Below are 17369 nucleotides of genomic sequence, written 5' to 3'. Positions count from 1 at the left end.
GCCCTTACTACCCTCTGGAAAGGCTTTTTGGGGCAGAGGGAGATGCAGGCAGAGGAGAGAAAGGAAGAGAGACATTGCATAGGCTTGTCTTCTGCTCCCTGCACTGCTGGTTGCAACTGCTACAGTTTAACTGAGATTCACATGAGAAATAATACACTGCTGTTACATTCCTGTGAGAATGTGGCCTGGTTAATGTATCAAGAAAAGAAATTATTTTACCAATGTTTTCTAAGCTTGAAATTGTCAGTGAGCTTCTAGCAAAGATATCCATTGGACTTGATTGTCTGTGTTTGTATATAGACCTATTTAATAATTTTTTAAAAAAATCTCATGCAAACACAAGTCTTACCTCCACCCAGGACAAAGTTAGTCCAATAGGATTAAACTCAGCAAGTAATTTAATAAAACTATACAAGAAAAATGACTTAACCATAAGGACAATGCAGCACTAATGCGTTTCATAACTACTGTCTTACCAACTGGAAAAGGGTCAGTGAACATGTCACTTCGGTTCTCCTTCCAGGCCACCAGGTACTTGATGTTGGCGTAATCTGCAGCTTCTGTGCGACTGTTATATTTCAGCATCATGTTATGAGCTTTCCCAATGCCACAGTATACTTTTGTCTCGTTCACTAGAGCCCAGTCCGAAAGAGAATTTGCTGTATCAAATGCCTGATCAAAATACTCGCAGGCCTTGGAGTAGTTACCCTAATAAAAGAAAAGACAGGTACGTTCCAGTTTTCAAATACTCCAGCATTTCTTATTTTCCCCACTTGCAGCCTTTAAGAGGTTGCAGTTTGTTGCATACTGAACCAACAAAGTGGCAAATTGTCATAGATACCCTTGGATTTACAGCTTTACATTATTGACTCCATTTTGTACCATTTAAAATGGAAAGAACATTAAACAGCAGACCAATATTGGAAGTACTGTAACTAAAAGGATAATTATCCTCCTGTGATGACCTTCCTTGTCTGATGAAAAACGGGGAGGAAAAATGCTATTGACTCTACTCTTTACCTTTTGCAAAAGCAAGAGTCCTATTCTCCCAATACAAGCAAGGAAAATGGAGGAGGCACTTAAATTTATGGTTTGGATCATCTCAGAGAATTGCTAGAACCCTGAATTACTGCTACTGTCACTTTCCCCCATAATCCTACTCTCTACAGTAAAATGTTCCATGATGACCTTTAAGATCAGCTGGGAAGGCTCCCTTAAACATACTCAATATATAGCAAATATGTACCAAGTCAGGACTGCAAGGTTACACAGAGATGGGTGTTCCCTAGTGGTCTGGACTCTCCACCCCCCCTTGAGACTTGTCTACACCTAAGTCTGTACAGTGTATATCTTCTGGAAGCAGTGCCTGATAGTCAAACCTTTTTGTGGCCAGGAATAGGAGTAGAATAATTAGAATATGGTTACCAGCTCCAAGTCATTGACATGCAATAGATTATAAGTCAAAACAAACAAACAAACAAACAAACAAACAAAATGCCCGCAAATAAAAGTGTGCCATAAAGGTATACTTGAAATCTAGAAAGACAATAATGATGATGGACATGGATAAGCACTTCCATGTTAGGTGAAAAATAGTATAAACATTAAATAAGATACTCAGGTACTTATACAACCCTGAAATTCAACCCCACGTTTTGTTTAGAAAATAGCCTGAAGATATACGATACAGTATATATGCAGTTAGGTGTTGCTGAATTCACTTTATCAAGCATTTATCTGGGGTGTCGTGATGACAGTGCTAGACAAGGACTGGCGAGATCATGATTCACATCACTACACAGCTAAAAAGGTTACTAGGTGACCTTAGGCCACTCACACACACTCTGCTTAGCTTACCTCACAGGGTGTGGGGTGAAATAAATATGTGCACTGCCCTGAGTTCCTTGGAGGAAGATTGAAACCAAAAGGAAGAGTGGAACAAATAAAACTATTTTTGTGATAGCCTTCCACTTTTAATCTAAGTTTATAAAAAGTAATATTAATGTAGCACATGTCTATGCCACCTTTCAACCAAATAGTTCTCAAACACAGTTAATGTAGAGCAAAATACAAACAACAAAAGCTACTCCCAATAATTGGGTAATTCTCTAAAATGATGTGGGGTGTGCAGCTGGGGGCTGCAGCAGAAATTAGGGAGGATCCTATGCATCCAGTCATTAATCTGTAACACATTCATAAAAGTTACTTTCTGCATATACTGAAACATTAAAACACATGTGTGGAACTAATTCATAGGTAAAGGTAAAGGGACCCCTGACCATTAGGTCCAGTCGTGGCCGACTCTGGGGTTGCGGCGCTCATCTTGCTTTATTGGCCAAGGGAGCTGGCGTACAGCTTCCGGGTCATGTGGCCAGCATGACTAAGCTGCTTCTGGCGAACCAGAGCAGTGCATGGAAACGCCGTTTACCTTCCCGCTGGAGCAGTACCTATTTATCTACTTGCACTTTGATGTGTTTTCGAACTGCTAGGTTGGCAGGAGCTGGGACCGAGCAATGGGAGCTCACCCTGTTTTGGGGATTCGAACCGCTGACCTTCTGATCGGCAAGTCCTAGGCTCTGTGGTTTAACCCACAGTGCCACCCGCGTCCCTGGAACTAATTCATAGTTATTACTAAATAGATATTCCAGTGACTATGGACTGTCTAGGCTTCTCCATGTTACTTGTTCATGTGAGATACACATGCATAATGAAAAAAGTTAGTTGATAGGAATTAATGTTCTAACTCTCCTGGTTTTTCTTTTTTTAAATTGTGCATGTCCAATTGGGCAGTTGGGCAGGGCTTTTCTTCAGCCAGAACTCACCGGAACTTAGTTCCAACACTTCTTTGGTGTGTTCTAGTACCTCTTTGTAGCATATTGGCAGCTGTATAGCAGCATGGCGCCCAGAGCTGTGTGTCAGAGGCTTCAAGCTTCATGCCACTCATGGCTTTATGTCTGTAGCGTGTTGGGGTTGATGTAATGCGGCTGCAGCAATGCCGGCAGTGGAGCGATCAGGCAGAGAAGTGTTCCCCCCAAAAAACTGATCCCTCCCCTAAGAATGCTCCACGTCTTTGGCTCTCCCTAAAGAAAAAAGCTCAACAACTTTGGGTTGTCTGTCAAAAAAAAGTGGGAGTTTCTGCACCTCTTTTTCTAGAAAAAAAGCACTGATGTTGGGGCAGTTCTTCATATCCTAAAGAATCTGAAATCTCAATGAAGGAGTTGAGTCAAATCAAACTTGAATGAAAAGAATTAGAACATGAGCTATTCTCTGAAAAACTCTTTTGAACAGGTATTAAAAGATAACTTAAAGTGGTACTGTATTTCAGCTCCCGATTCAGAAAAAGGGCTTGATTAAGCAAACCAACGAACAGAAAACCTGACATTGTGTAGACTTTGGCACCAATCAAAGTGAATGATGAGCACCTAAGATTCACATCTGACACCACCCAGGATTCCGTATTTTACCCTCTTCAAAAGCTGGGAAGCAGTAAGCAGCACAGATGCCTGTCATTTTAAGGCTGCAGTTTACTGTAATAGCCTAGTGCAGAAATCAGCTTTCCTGCTCACTGAAGAATGGAATCACATTGGGGGAGTTTCAGTCACAGCTGAAGCTGCATCAGAATAGAACAATAAGATTAAATGTTTGACTTGCTAGCTACGGTTCAGATGTCCAACCAGTTTCTGAAAGATATGCACTGTTACCATACAACCAGGATAATTCCGTCTTTTGTTGGTATGCAGGCCAATACCTCTGTACTTTTCAATAAATTGCTAGACTGAAAAGTTTTGGATCTTAACTACCTAAGTCAACCACAGCTCTTCCAAATGTGTACTGAGTATTTGCAGCTATGTTAGACTGTGCATCAAGTCATCATCTGAAAGTTACAAATGCTAAAATCACTGGGAAGAATTCATCATCATGCTAAGGCGATCATTTCATCAGGGCAAACATTTTGGCTTACCAGATGGAATGACCCCCAACCCCACCCTGAGATTTGTTGTGCAAGTAGAAATCCTTTTGCAGGGCTTCTCATTAGTTGAATCCCACCCATTTCATTTTAGGGCTATCTAAAGCAAGTACTCCCAAGATTTGCTACTGTTGGGATATGACACAAAAATAGCTAGGAAACATTATTCTCAGCAACGTTTCATTCTTTCATGCATGCATGCATTAAAGTATTTATGACCCACACTTTCATACAAGCACATAAGGCATTCTAAGTTATATTGAAGTCATCAAAAGCATCCATAACAAATATCAATAAAAATAAACAAACAAACCATGTCGCAACTGCACATATATACTTATATTTAAGAATCAGATCATATGAATCCACTGACGATGTTATACTTAATCTATGATATAACTTCTCAAACTAATACTTACTTTTTGGTTGTAAATATTTCCAAGAAATGTACATGCATCCACTAGACTTGGGCCAAGATTAACTTTGTTGGTAATAACCATAAACTTTTCCATGTACTTAATAGCTTCCTCCACTTCTCCCAGACTAAGAAACAAAACAACAAATAAACATTTAATGAGCAAATTCATCAAAGGAGCAAATTCATCATACCATGACTGATTATAGTTGAAGCTCTGCTCAGCAATCAGTGCATTGAAATTTGTAAGGCAAAATTTTGTAGCTTGAAATTATTAGTGTTGTTTGCGGAAGAATTGTAGGCCGCAGCAGCTACATCACAGTTTGAAGGCTGGAGCTCATAAACACCATGGCCTCCTTCAAGATGTAATTGCTGCTCTTTATCTGGGTAAGCCAAGGGTTGCTGGAGTCATACTACCTACCACATCTGCAGTAGATTGCAGGTGTTACCTCTAATTCCCAATTCAATATACACAACCTGAGGTCATTGCCAAATCTAAGCTGAATATTGGCAAATGTACATTGATAAGACATTTGCACATTTTTTTAATAAAGCAAGCTATATTAACAACAAAGCACCTCCACACCGCCATTACAACACACAGCCAGATGCTACAGTTTGTTTGTGGGTGAAACATCACACAGTTCTTCTTTCTGAGTCTGTGTCATAGCTGGTGACCTTAATATTAGCTGTGAACCTGAGTGTCTAATGTGGCAGTGCAGAAAACTAAATGTCATGCCACCAGTGAGCCAAAACCTCCAGTCCTAATATAGAAATGTGTAGAAACTAAAGTTTATAGGTAATGGCAAAGGGAATTGTTCTCTTATTGTTTTAAAGAAGACGCTTCAAGTTAATTTTATGCAGCAAAAGACTGAGCTTTAAGAAATAAAAATATACCAACATAGTATGATATCTATGTACCAAAATATGAATGGTGGTGTTCTCTAACCTCACGTATGAACCATAGAAATAGAAGACAATATCTACAAAATTGTAACAATGCCATGATGCCTCCACATGATTAAGGGGATCTAAATTGTAACAAACTGATAAAGTGCTTAACAGTGAAATCCTACATGTGTCTACTCATGTCTAATTGAGTTTAGTCTTAGGACTACAGTCCAAAATTTCAATGGGGTTAAAAATGGTCTAACATTTAGCATTTTTTCATCCATAGAAAGTGTTTATTTTATTACAATCAGGAGAAGGCGGCAAGCAAACATTCCTGGAATGTAAAATGTATTGCAAACATTTGCCATATGTCAAAAGGTTTCTAAAGTTTAAAATCAAAGTCACATTTTGATGGCTATTTTTCTTTCAAAGGGGAGAGAATCAAACATTTCCACCCAGAAGAACTGAACTGATTTATATAAGTTAAAGGACAAGGTTAAAATGTTAGACAAATATTAATTCCAGTTTTTCTAGTTTTCTATATGCAGTGCACAGGTGCAACTTGAACAGCATATTATATGGTATAATCATTAAATTCATTCAACCAGACCTTAGAGAGTTAAAAACATATATTCTGAGGAAAAGTACTCCTTGGTCCAAAGAATGAGAATGAAACTGTGCAGAATATTTGTGTATCAAGGTGATTCCAGTTTCCAACTGGGAAAACAGGACTGTTAACACCCACATCCCCTGACAACTGTCCAATTATGTATATCACACTTGGCCTACTGTTTGCAGTAGAAGTAATCAATAAAGGATGTGGTTGAGTGAACATAGATTTTGGTTGAACCAATGCATGAAATCTTAATCATTTACTCAGAGTGAAGAAATCAAATAGAGCAGAGATGAAACAGCCACTGAGGGTTTTGTTGATTGTGCCACCACGTTTGTGGGTTAGAAGCTGAAAGTAATAAGTCAAATGGAATCAGTGACAGGAGAAAATGTAAAAAGGTTTTCTTAATGTAATGAATTAATAGAAATGTTTTTGATGTATTTTTGATCTTTTTTGATATAGCATTACATGAACCTATATTCCATTTACAAAAAATAAATACCATTTACCTAAAGAAAGAAAAAAGAAAGAAGAATTAATTTGTTCTATAATCAAAAGGCAATATGCCAACACAAAGCTTTATTTATGCCATGAGAATAAAACTCTGCTACAAGATTAAAACAGGATTGAAACAGGTCTGCCAAATGATTATGCAGGGAGCAAACCCTAAACAAGCATTACTATCAGATTAACATCTGCTGAGTTGAACTAAACTTTTCTTAATTATTTCATTTCATTTATATATCTTATTCATACAGAATGTGCATCTTGAAGCTTCAGCAGACAGAAGTGGCTATTTGTTATCTATAAGTCTTGTTTTCCAGATAGAGCTAGAAATTTCAGTGGAATTTCATCAGATTAGTAAATAGTGCCTTCCACTTTCTCACACATGCCTTCTCTGATACTGGTACAATCTGATGCTTTACAAATTATATATATATATATTTTTTTTATAAAAATTTTTATTGCGTTTCTTTCCATAGGTTAACAGATTTGTTTACATAGCAACATGCAAGAAACATTTTTTATATATGAAGAAAAATAAAAAAAGAAAAAAAAGTTAAGAAACTTTCATAACGTCCTTCGACAGTTCGCTTTTGGACCTCCTCACATCCTCTCAGCATTGCATTCATTATTCTAGCCAGTTCAGCAATTTGTTATCTTGTTTCCCATCTTATTATACCTTTAAATTTATTATGTTACCAATTTCGAAAATTTGTAATTTAGTTTTAACACTCTTAATAAACATAATATTTTGTTTCTAATTTGTCTCGTTTTTTTCCATCAATACTTACTTTATCATTTACTTAAATAAATTGCAGAAGCATAACGTTTCTTAATCGTGCACAATCTTAACATTCAAACAACTTATAATATTTTTGCAAATAGTCCTTAAATTTTTTCCAGTCCTCCTCCATTGTTTCTTCGCTCAGATCTCGAATTCTGCCAGTCATTTCTGCCAACTCCATGTAGTCCATCAGCTGCGTCTGCCAGTCCTCCAGTGTGGGTAAATCTGGTGTCTTCCAGAACTTTGCAATAAGAATCCTAGCTGCTGTGGTTGCATACATAAACAAGGTTCTGTCCTTCTTTGGCACCTTCCGGTCCACCATGCCCAGAAGAAAGGCCTCTGGTTTCTTAGAAAAGGTATATCTGAATACCTTTTTCAGCTCATTATGTATCATTTCCCAAAAGGCCTTTACTTTCGGGCAGGTCCACCAGAGGTGAAAGAATGTCCCTTCTGCCTCCTTGCATTTCCAACACTTATTATCAGAAAGATGATATATTTTAGCCAACTTGACTGGGGTCATGTACCACCGGTATACCATTTTCATAATGTTCTCTTTCAAGGCACTACATGCCGTGAATTTCATACCGGTGTTCCATAACCTTTCCCAGTCCTCAGACATAATGTTGTGTCCTACATCCTGTGCCCATTTTATCATAGCAGATTTAACTGTCTCATCCTGTGTGTTCCATTTAAGCAGCAAGTCATACATCCTCGAAAGTACCTTAGTCTTTGGTTCTAGTAACTCCGTCTCCAGTTTCGATTTCTCCAACTGGAAACCCACTTTTTTATCCATTTTAAATACCTCTTGAATTTGAGCATAATGTAACCAATCTCGCACCTTATTTTTTAGTTTGTCCTGGCTTTGGAGCTTCCAATTATCTCCAACTCTTTCAATCAATTCCCAATATTTTGGCCAGTAGGCCTCCATATTGGGCCTTTTTTTAGAAATCTTGGCTTCCACTGGTGATAACCACCTCGGGGTCTTGCTTTCTAATAAGTCCTTGTACTTCATCCAGACGGCAAAAATTGATTTTCTGACAATATGGTTTTTAAACAGTTTATGAACCTTCGCCTTGTCATACCACAAGTATGCATGCCAACCATAAACATTGTCAAACCCTTCCAGATCTAGGACATCGGTGTTTTCCAACAGAAACCAATCCTTCAGCCAGCAGAAGGCTGCAGCCTCATAGTACAACCTTAAATCCGGCAGGGCAAACCCCCCTCTTTCTTTTGAGTCAGTTAGTATTTTGAATTTAATTCGGGGCTTTTTGCCCTGCCAGACAAACTTAGAGATATCCTTCTGCCATTTTCCAAAACATTCCATTCTGTCCACGACCTGGAGGGTTTGAAATAAAAATAACATTTTTGGCAAAACACACATCTTTATAGCTGTGATTCGGCCTGACAAGGTAAGTTTCAATCTTGACCAAATATCCAAGTCTTTTTTAATTTCCGACCAACATTTTTCATAATTATCTTTGAATAGATTTAAGTTTTTGGTGGACAAAGATACCCCCAGGTATTTCACTTTTTTAACCACACTTAGCTCTGTCTCTTTCTGGTACCCCTCTATCTCTGTAGGCGTCAAATTTTTGGCCAAAACCTTAGTTTTTTGTTTGTTTAGCTTGAATCCCGCCACCCGACCAAACTCCAAAATAAGTTCAAGAACTCTTTTTGTGCTAGATTCTGGCTCCTGTACTGTAATGACTAGGTCATCTGCAAAAGCTTTCAGTTTGTATTGTTTCGCTCCGACCACTATACCCTGCACCAACTGGTCCTCCCTGATCATATTCAGCAATACCTCCAGAACAGAAATAAATAACAGAGGGGATAAAGGGCACCCCTGTCGTGTCCCTTTTTCAATTTGGAGTTCCTCCGATACCACATTGTTCACTATCAGTTTAGCTTTTTGTTCTGAGTAGATTGCTTCTAATCCATTTTCAAACCCCCGTCCCACTCCCATCCCTTTCAAGTTTTTCTTCATAAACATCCAAGAAATGTTGTCAAATGCTTTCTCCGCATCAATAAAGATTAAAGCAGCCCTTGTGTTTCTAATTCGCAACAACTCCAATATATCAATAATGTTCCTGGTGTTGTCAGACATATGTCTACCAGGGAGAAAGCCTGCTTGGTCCTTGTGAATTACTTCATTTAGTACATTTTTAAGTCTATTTGCTAAAATGTCTGCAAATATTTTGTAATCCACATTCAGGAGTGAGATGGGACGGTAGTTCTTAAGCTGAGTCTTTTCCCTTTCTGACTTGGGAATCAATGTGATGAATGCTTCTTTCCACGTTTCCGGTGCCTTTCTCCCCTCCATGATCTGGTTACAAACCTCCAACAACGGTTGTATCAAGAAGTCCTTCAAAGTCTTATAATATTTGGAGGTAAGTCCATCCGGGCCTGGAGATTTGCCCGGCTGCATGTTCTGGATGGCACCTTCAATTTCCTGTTGAGTTATTTTGCTGTTAAGAATTGATCTTTTATCTTGGCTTATTTTAGGTAGTCCATTTATCCTCAAAAATTGATCTATTTCCGGTTCTTTCTGAGGCCCTTGTGCGTAAAGCTCTTTGAAGTATCTGTGGAAGCACTTTCTTATTTCTTCTGGTTTCTGAACTATTTTTCCTTGAATCTCCAAGTTTGTAACCGTATTTAACTTTTGTCTTTTTTTCAACTGCCAAGCTAGCAACTTTCCACATTTATTTGCTGATTCAAACGATCTCTGCTTCATTTGTTTAATTTTCCACTCAATCTCTTGATTGATCAGTTTCGAATATTGTGCTTGATGGAATTTGATCTCTCTTAGCACCTCTTTTGACTTCGGTTTGGTTCTCAACTTTTTCTCTCCTTCACTTATTTTCTCTAAAATTTTTTCCTTTTTTCCATTCCAAAATTTTCTCTTTATTGTATTCTGTTGTATCAGAAACCCTCTCATTACAGCTTTACTTGCATCCCAGATTGTTCTTTTCTCCACCGTAGTGTTCAAATTTATTTCAAAGTAGTCCTTTAGCGTTTTTTGGGCCTTCTTAACAATCTCTTGATCTCTTAGCAAGGTGTCATTCATTCTCCATCTGAAGGATCCAGTTGGGAAAAGTCTCAATTCCATTTTTAAGGCATTATGGTCGGAGCAGGTTTTTGGGCAGATTTCCACTTTTCTTGTTTTCGGGGCCAGCCCTCTAGATATCCAAATTTGGTCAATTCGTGTCCATGACAAGTGGGCCTCAGAGAAGAAGGTTCCTTCTTTACCCAAGGGGTTCCGTCTCCTCCAAATGTCAATCAAGTCCATATTGTCTGTCATTTCAAAAAAGGTTTTAGGGAGTCTGCCGTCTGTTGTTAAGTTTTGATTTTGGGATTTGTCCATATTTGTAGACACCACCCCATTCATATCTCCCATCACAATAATGTTAGAATAGTCCAAATAGTCCATCATTGTCTCATGCAGCTTCTTATAGAATTCTGATTTTCCATCATTTGGCGCATAAACTCCTAATATCAAAATCTTTTCCCCTTGTGTTTGGATTTCAATTGCGAGAATTCTTCCATGATCATCTTTGAATAGAAATTTTGGTGACAGGTTCTCCTTTGCATAAATTACAACGCCTCTTTTTTTAACTTTGTCTGATGAGATAAATTCTTGGCCAAGTCTTTTATTGATTAATACTTTCCTATGGAGCCTAGTCACATGTGTTTCTTGAAGGCATATTACATCCAATTGTTCTTTTTTTAGGATATGAAATATCCTCCTTCTTTTTTCCGGAGAATTCCCGCCATTTATGTTCCAACTAAGTAGCTGCAGAGACATCCTGTTCTAATTAAGATGTTCTTAGGATGAGGTGTCTTCCTTTTGCTCAGATCCCGAGGGTGCAGGCGTTGGCCCGCTTCCAGGCAGTATTGGTGCTGGTAAGACTGGAAGCCAATCCACTCCTTTTTGGAGATCTTCTCCGTGGTCGTGAAGGAACTTTTGGTTATCTTCAGGTGTTCTAATTTTAACCTTCCTTTCTTTACAAATTATATTTACTCCTTGGTAACAGAAAACATCACACTATGTGATAGAAGCTACAAACACTGGGGGTAAAAACAGTTTTTTAAAAAAATTATGAAGAGTATGTTTAGGCTCTGTTAGAAAATACAGTCCATACCTCTGCAATGGATGAATGTTCCCTAGGAAGGTTTCATGTGTTGATTCCTACAGATCATTGAACTTACATTTACATGAGGCCTGTGATTTATGTTAGAAGGAGGATAAGGCATCTTGATGAAGAATTAATTATTCCCAAATTATTGAAACAGTTATTAAATAATCTGAGACCTGATGATTCTAATGAAGAAGCATTTCACTTCCTGAAGCTTTCAACTCTTCAATACTTCTTCGTGAATGATCAAACTATTTAAGGGTGGATGTGACCTCCTTTCTTAGGTAAAGGTAAAGGGACCCCTGACCATTAGGTCCAGTCGTGACCGACTCTAGGGTTGTGGTGCTCATCTCGCTTTATTGGCCGAGGGAGCCGGCGTACAGCTTCCAGGTCATGTGGCTAGCATGACTAAGCCACTTCTGGCAAACCAGAGCAGTGCACGGAAACTCCGTTTACCTTCCCACCGGAGCAGTACCTATTTATCTACTTGAACTTTGATGTGCTTTCAAACTGCTAGGTTGGCAGGAGCTGGGGCCGAGCAATGGGAGCTCACCCCATTGCAAGGATTCAAACTGCCAACCTTCTGATTGGCAAGTCCTAGGCTCTGTGGTTTAACCCACAGCACCATCCACGTCCCTATCTCCTTTTCTTAAAGGTGTTCAAAAGAACATTATAAATCACTTACCTGAGAGTCTCAGGCACAATATCCTATGCCTTGGCTCAACAGTTTGGGCTAGAAAACCATAGATTCCTGTGCATAGTTCAGTGTTTCTCAAACCTTTGGGATCCCTTCCTGAGGGCATTTAGCCTCAAGCGCTGAAATGCCTCAGACCTGCCCCCCCCAATATAATATAGCATGGGGTCACCTTTGCCAAAGATGCCAGCTACCTTTGTATGGGATCAGGAAGTCATATTAGAACGTGGAACTAGGAAACTGCCAGGTATGCTATGCATATGCTATCAACAAACAATGTGGCCATCAAGGAGAAATAAAAGTCACTAGCCAAATTATGGCAAGTTGGTATGATCTCAATAAATGCCATTCATTTCCTGTCTGCACACAGTTTTTTCCCCATTTTTTCACTGGAACCAAGTGCACAGATCTAAGTAGTAGGTAGTAGGTATAATCCTCCTAGTACTGTGCTGTATCTTCTTCACTTATTTAAATGGGGTTCGAACAGGGCTCTCCTATAAATAATTTTGAGCTGACTCAAGACTGTACAGAATCAGCAGTTGCTAGCAAACACACAATTATATTAGCAGGGAAGCAGGCGATCATTCAAAGTAATATATTTTAGCATAAATACCTAGCCCTTCAGTACATATCAATCGTAAATAACAGGAATTCCTAAACTTTGTGCCATGAAAGGACTTTAAGTAAGCAATTAAACCTTAATTAATAATTACAGGATCTTGGGAACTGTACATGCTCACTCCCAAAGGAGTCTGCTGCATCACTGTTATGATGAGACTTGCATTCTTCTAAGTCTCTTTTGGAAAGTTGGCAATACTGCCGCATCTCTGCACTGGATAGAAATTAATAATTCAGTTATTCCCAGCGTAGAGATCCAGGTGAATTGCCACTCATAGGTGGAGGCTTCCCACTGCCACTCTGCAGAAAGCACTCCCGAAATATGAAACACAGGTTGTGTAAACTCTGCTGAAGGTGAGTAATTTCTCTTACACACTTTAAAAGTAAATCTGTTCAGGTGCCAAATGTGCCTCAGCTATTTAAAAACATGTAAACACCAGTGTATATTAATCTGAAAACAAGATGATTGTAGTTTTCTGTTCAAATTTCAAAAAACTACTTGTCATTAAAGAACATTATTTCTGTTTTCAAGAGCACTCAAAGATCAGACTTTTGCAACTCATCTCAGGCTATGATCTCTGCCAGATGGTCCCTTAACAATTTCAATAAAAAGAAAAGGATGCTACTATAATAACACTATCTGCCTGCCATATCACCTGCTTTCACAACCTCTAGAAGCAAAAGGACAGACAGGCTATCAGTAGTAGTCTTAGTCTTTGGAAAATAGTGAGGGAAGAAATTAGCAATCTTTGTAAGTGGTCATGTAGTTACAGCCACACGCATACAAATATGTAGCTTGTTCTTCAGCCTCTGAATTCCATTACAATGTAAATCTTATTACATATTTCTTGCTGCTCAGAGTAGTCCTAAATGTAAAATTAGTGGTGGTGGGGAAAGGATTGATCAAAGTACACTGGCATTGCCATTATTGCTTTTGGTGATGGAGCCCCAGTGACAATAAAGGAAATCTTGGAAGCATGTTCAAAAATCTATTTAGGTTTGTTTGCTTAAGTGTGTTGACATGCATCTCAATATCTTCCAAGAAAGGAAAAATAAGGGCATTTTGGCCAGCAACACATTAAACAATCTGTTTTTGGAAGTAGCTCAACTTTTCTGCTTCTGAGATTCAGGACATTCAGGTTGAAAAATTGCAATATCTATAGTGATTACTGTAATTTTGTACATTGTACATTGTACATTTTGTACATTGCCCTGAAAACATGCCCTGAAAACATGCTGAAAAGTAGTACATAATTTTAAAAACAAAAAATTAATAAAATAGCCTGCTCTGAACACTAATTGTTAACGAACCAAGGAGCTCCAATACATACACTTAGTTCTTCACAACCAAAATCATCTCCATGCATTTTAATGGAGGGAGCTGATCTCCCCATGTGTTGCTTTGAATCTGTAGTTTTTTTTTACGGAAACAAATGGGGACTTCTGTGCATACATGACCTCTGTAAGCATGTTAGAGAATATGTTCAACTCTGTGCTGGGATGACTGCACAGGATTTACTGACAAAAACATTAGTTTGTATCAATGATTCCCACTAAGTTCCAGGTGTTTCAATTTCCCCCCATAATCCACACTTTCATGGCATATAATAATAATTTGAGATGATAGAAATTGAATTGTATTTACTAGAAATTTTGCTCATGTTCTAAAAGCTGGAAAAAGTGAGGCAGATCTAGATAAATAAATAAAAACTTCTAAAGAAGAATTCTGGAAAGGTTACACTGTGGCATGCCTATTGAAGCATGTTATAATTTTCTGTGCTTTCTGCTTTTTAGCCTGTAAGATATGACAGGATGTTTGTTTTTCAGCCGTGCCTTACCCTTTCTGAAAGGCAAAAATAAACAACGCAACTTCCAATCCTGTTTAATACCCTCAAGTAAGATTATCGTGCACAAAGAAATGCTTTGATGCCTGATAAGGTATCTTAATTTAAGTAACTCTGAACTGAAAAGCCATATGTGGAAAAGCAGGCCATTGCTTAAAATTTAAGCAGTCAGTAATGGGAAGCAACAGACATCCAACAATTTAAGTTTTTCACAGCTGAATGAATTTACAGTGACAGTAAGACAAGGAGGCACTAACCTACCTTACCAGGACCTGAGCTATAGCTTGATATGCTCTCCCTAAACCAGCGAAATCTCCCAGTAGTTTGGATATTTCCAGATAAGTATTTAGCTTCTATAAGACAAAAAAGAAGATATAAACACTATTAGCAATTTATGCTTTGAAACCTTTTGTCCACATTGCGGGACAAAAATGGACAGCATTTATGTGAAAGCATTTGCATAAGGGATTTTTGTATAATTGTTTCACATCTCTGTAAACATTACGCATACACACAAACTGTCTGATTTAATGAAAACGTATCACTGTTCTAGCCTAATAAGAAGCTAAATACATGAATTTCAGTTAACAAAGCAATTTATACAATTTACCAGTTGTGCATACATGCTTGGCAATTATGAGATAACATCCTTAAATTCCATTAGTTGTACCCAGATTTGGCATCAATCATTCAAATGCACAATCTTCTTGTAATAGTTACTATGCATTTGTTTGGTTTATAATAGTCCAGAGGAATCCGTTATAATAGATTGTATAGAATTTAAAAGGGTAAACTTGAAAACAAGTGTTGTATACAAATTTATTGTATGTGCTTCTAATAATCTTTGCACAAAAGTGATTTGTTAATATTCATTTAGAATTAGTCTATTAATGTGACCTCTTCTGTAAACAAAGGATTACAGCTGCCACAGTGAAACATATGAACTTAATTTAATTTAAACACTCACATAATCTGTATTGCATAATTTCTTTTCCAATTTTTTCAATGAGTCGCAGGAAAGCATGTATATATAATGAAATCTCATTCTTTCCTCCCTCCCTCTTAGTACCTTGACCCAATCTATTACACACATGAGGACACAAGAACTCTCCAAAGACTATCTATGGAAATCCTTTTTGCACATTTTCAAGAAAAGATTAGTGAATGTCATTTACGAGGTTTAATGGGGGGATGGGAAGTGAACAGGAAATCTATGCAAACCATGCTGGACAAATCTATGCAAACCATAAGGCTTTACTGATGTTCAGATGTACCTTAAGTGGAGCACATGCAGCCCAGTCCAAATGAACCTTGACTAGTACACATCATAGGGCAATCTTTTCTAAGGGTTGGCTAAAGTGGATCTCATCCATGTGAGCTAGAATACTTCACCTTTGCAGTGCTGACAGCCTGGAATGTGTCAGCAGCTACTATTTAAAAGACTAAATAAAAAAATTCCTTCCTGTAGCACCTTAAAGACCAACTAAGTTAGTTCTTGGTATGAGCTTTCGTGTGCATGCACACTTCTTCAGATACACTGAAACAGAAGTTGCCAGATCCTTCTATATAGTGAGAAGGTGGGGAGGGGTGTTACTCAGAAGGGTGGTGGGAATGGGAGGTAGGCAGATAGCTGAGAGAGCCTGTTGACGACTCTTAACGACTGTAATAGGTCTTACAGGAAAAGGCAAGGGGTGAGAAGGTGAGAAATGGTTTAGTCATGTATAGTGAGATAAGAATCCAATGTCTTTGTTCAGCCCAGGTCTTTCCATGGTTTGAGTTGTAATGTCCCATCTCGGGACTATTTAATTGCTCATCGTCTAACATTGTGTATGCCATCAAATGCCAACAGTGTCCTTCAGCTCTCTATATTGGACAAACAGGCCAAACCTTACGCCAAAGAATAAACGGACATAAATCTGACATCAAGAATCACAAAACAGAGAAACCAGTAGGAGAACACTTCAATCTCCCAGGACATTCTATACAAGATCTCAAAGTAGCTGTTTTACTACAAAGGAATTTCAGAAATAGACTGGAAAGAGAAGCTGCTGAATTACAACTCATTACCAAACTTAAAACCATGGAAAGACCTGGGCTGAACAAAGACATTGGATTCTTATCTCACTATACATGACTAAACTATTTCTCACCTTCTCACCCCTTGCCTTTTCCTGTAAGACCTATTACAGTCGTTAAGAGTCGTCAACAGGCTCTCTCAGCTATCTGCCTACCTCCCATTCCCACCACCCTTCTGAGTAACACCCCACCCCACCTTCTCACTATATAGAAGGATCTGGCAACTTCTGTTTCAGTGTATCTGAAGAAGTGTGCATGCACACGAAAGCTCATACCAAGAACTAACTTAGTTGGTCTTTAAGGTGGTACTGGAAGGAATTTTTTTATTTTGACTATGGCAGACCAACACGGCTACCTATCTACTATTTAAAAGACTGTAATACTACACTAGGAAGCTTGTAAGGGGATGTGGTCATGTCTAAAGTATTGAATAAAGTGTTGGATAAAGTAGAGGTAAAGATCTAACTTCTGTGACCAGAGCATCACATAACTCTAGAAGCAGTTTATTGAACAAATTCTCTGTTTTCTTGAAGTCTTTCACAGTTCATAATGTGGTTCATAATGAAATTTCTGCCACTTTTGTATTCAACTGCCACAACCTTGCTTCCTTGCTATCCACCAAACAGCTTAAGTGTGGCCATGTTAGAATCCTGTTCCTCTTTTTGGAATATCTATATTATATTCAATAAAACACTTCTAAATAGGTAGCAGCATCTTTCTCGTTCTTTACATATAGGAGATTTCTTCCCTGTGCCCTATAGGTAGTGTGGATTGGACCTATGGATAATGCAGGGCATCAGAAGGAAAATGGATAATGCTAAAATATA

At 38.3% G+C, this 17369-nt stretch overlaps 1 protein-coding gene across 3 annotated transcripts in view; it reads right to left on the bottom strand.

The window, feature by feature from the left end:
* The window catches only part of TTC29 (tetratricopeptide repeat domain 29), a 204516-nt gene that overhangs the window by 37644 nt on the left and 149503 nt on the right, over positions 1 to 17369 (bottom strand). For all 3 annotated transcript variants that reach the window (XM_081208438.1, XM_081208436.1, XM_081208437.1), the window contains exons 9-11: positions 14728 to 14819; positions 4387 to 4510; positions 469 to 708 (exon numbers count right to left, since the gene is read on the bottom strand). In XM_081208438.1, coding sequence (XP_081064564.1) covers positions 469 to 708; positions 4387 to 4510; positions 14728 to 14819 — 456 coding nt within the window. The remainder of the gene's footprint in view (positions 1 to 468; positions 709 to 4386; positions 4511 to 14727; positions 14820 to 17369) is intronic.

Source organism: Podarcis bocagei (genome assembly GCF_964188305.1).
Source record: "Podarcis bocagei genome assembly, chromosome: 9".
In the NCBI taxonomy this organism is placed as follows: domain Eukaryota; kingdom Metazoa; phylum Chordata; class Lepidosauria; order Squamata; family Lacertidae; genus Podarcis; species Podarcis bocagei.
This window is presented reverse-complemented; position numbering and strand designations above follow the sequence as displayed.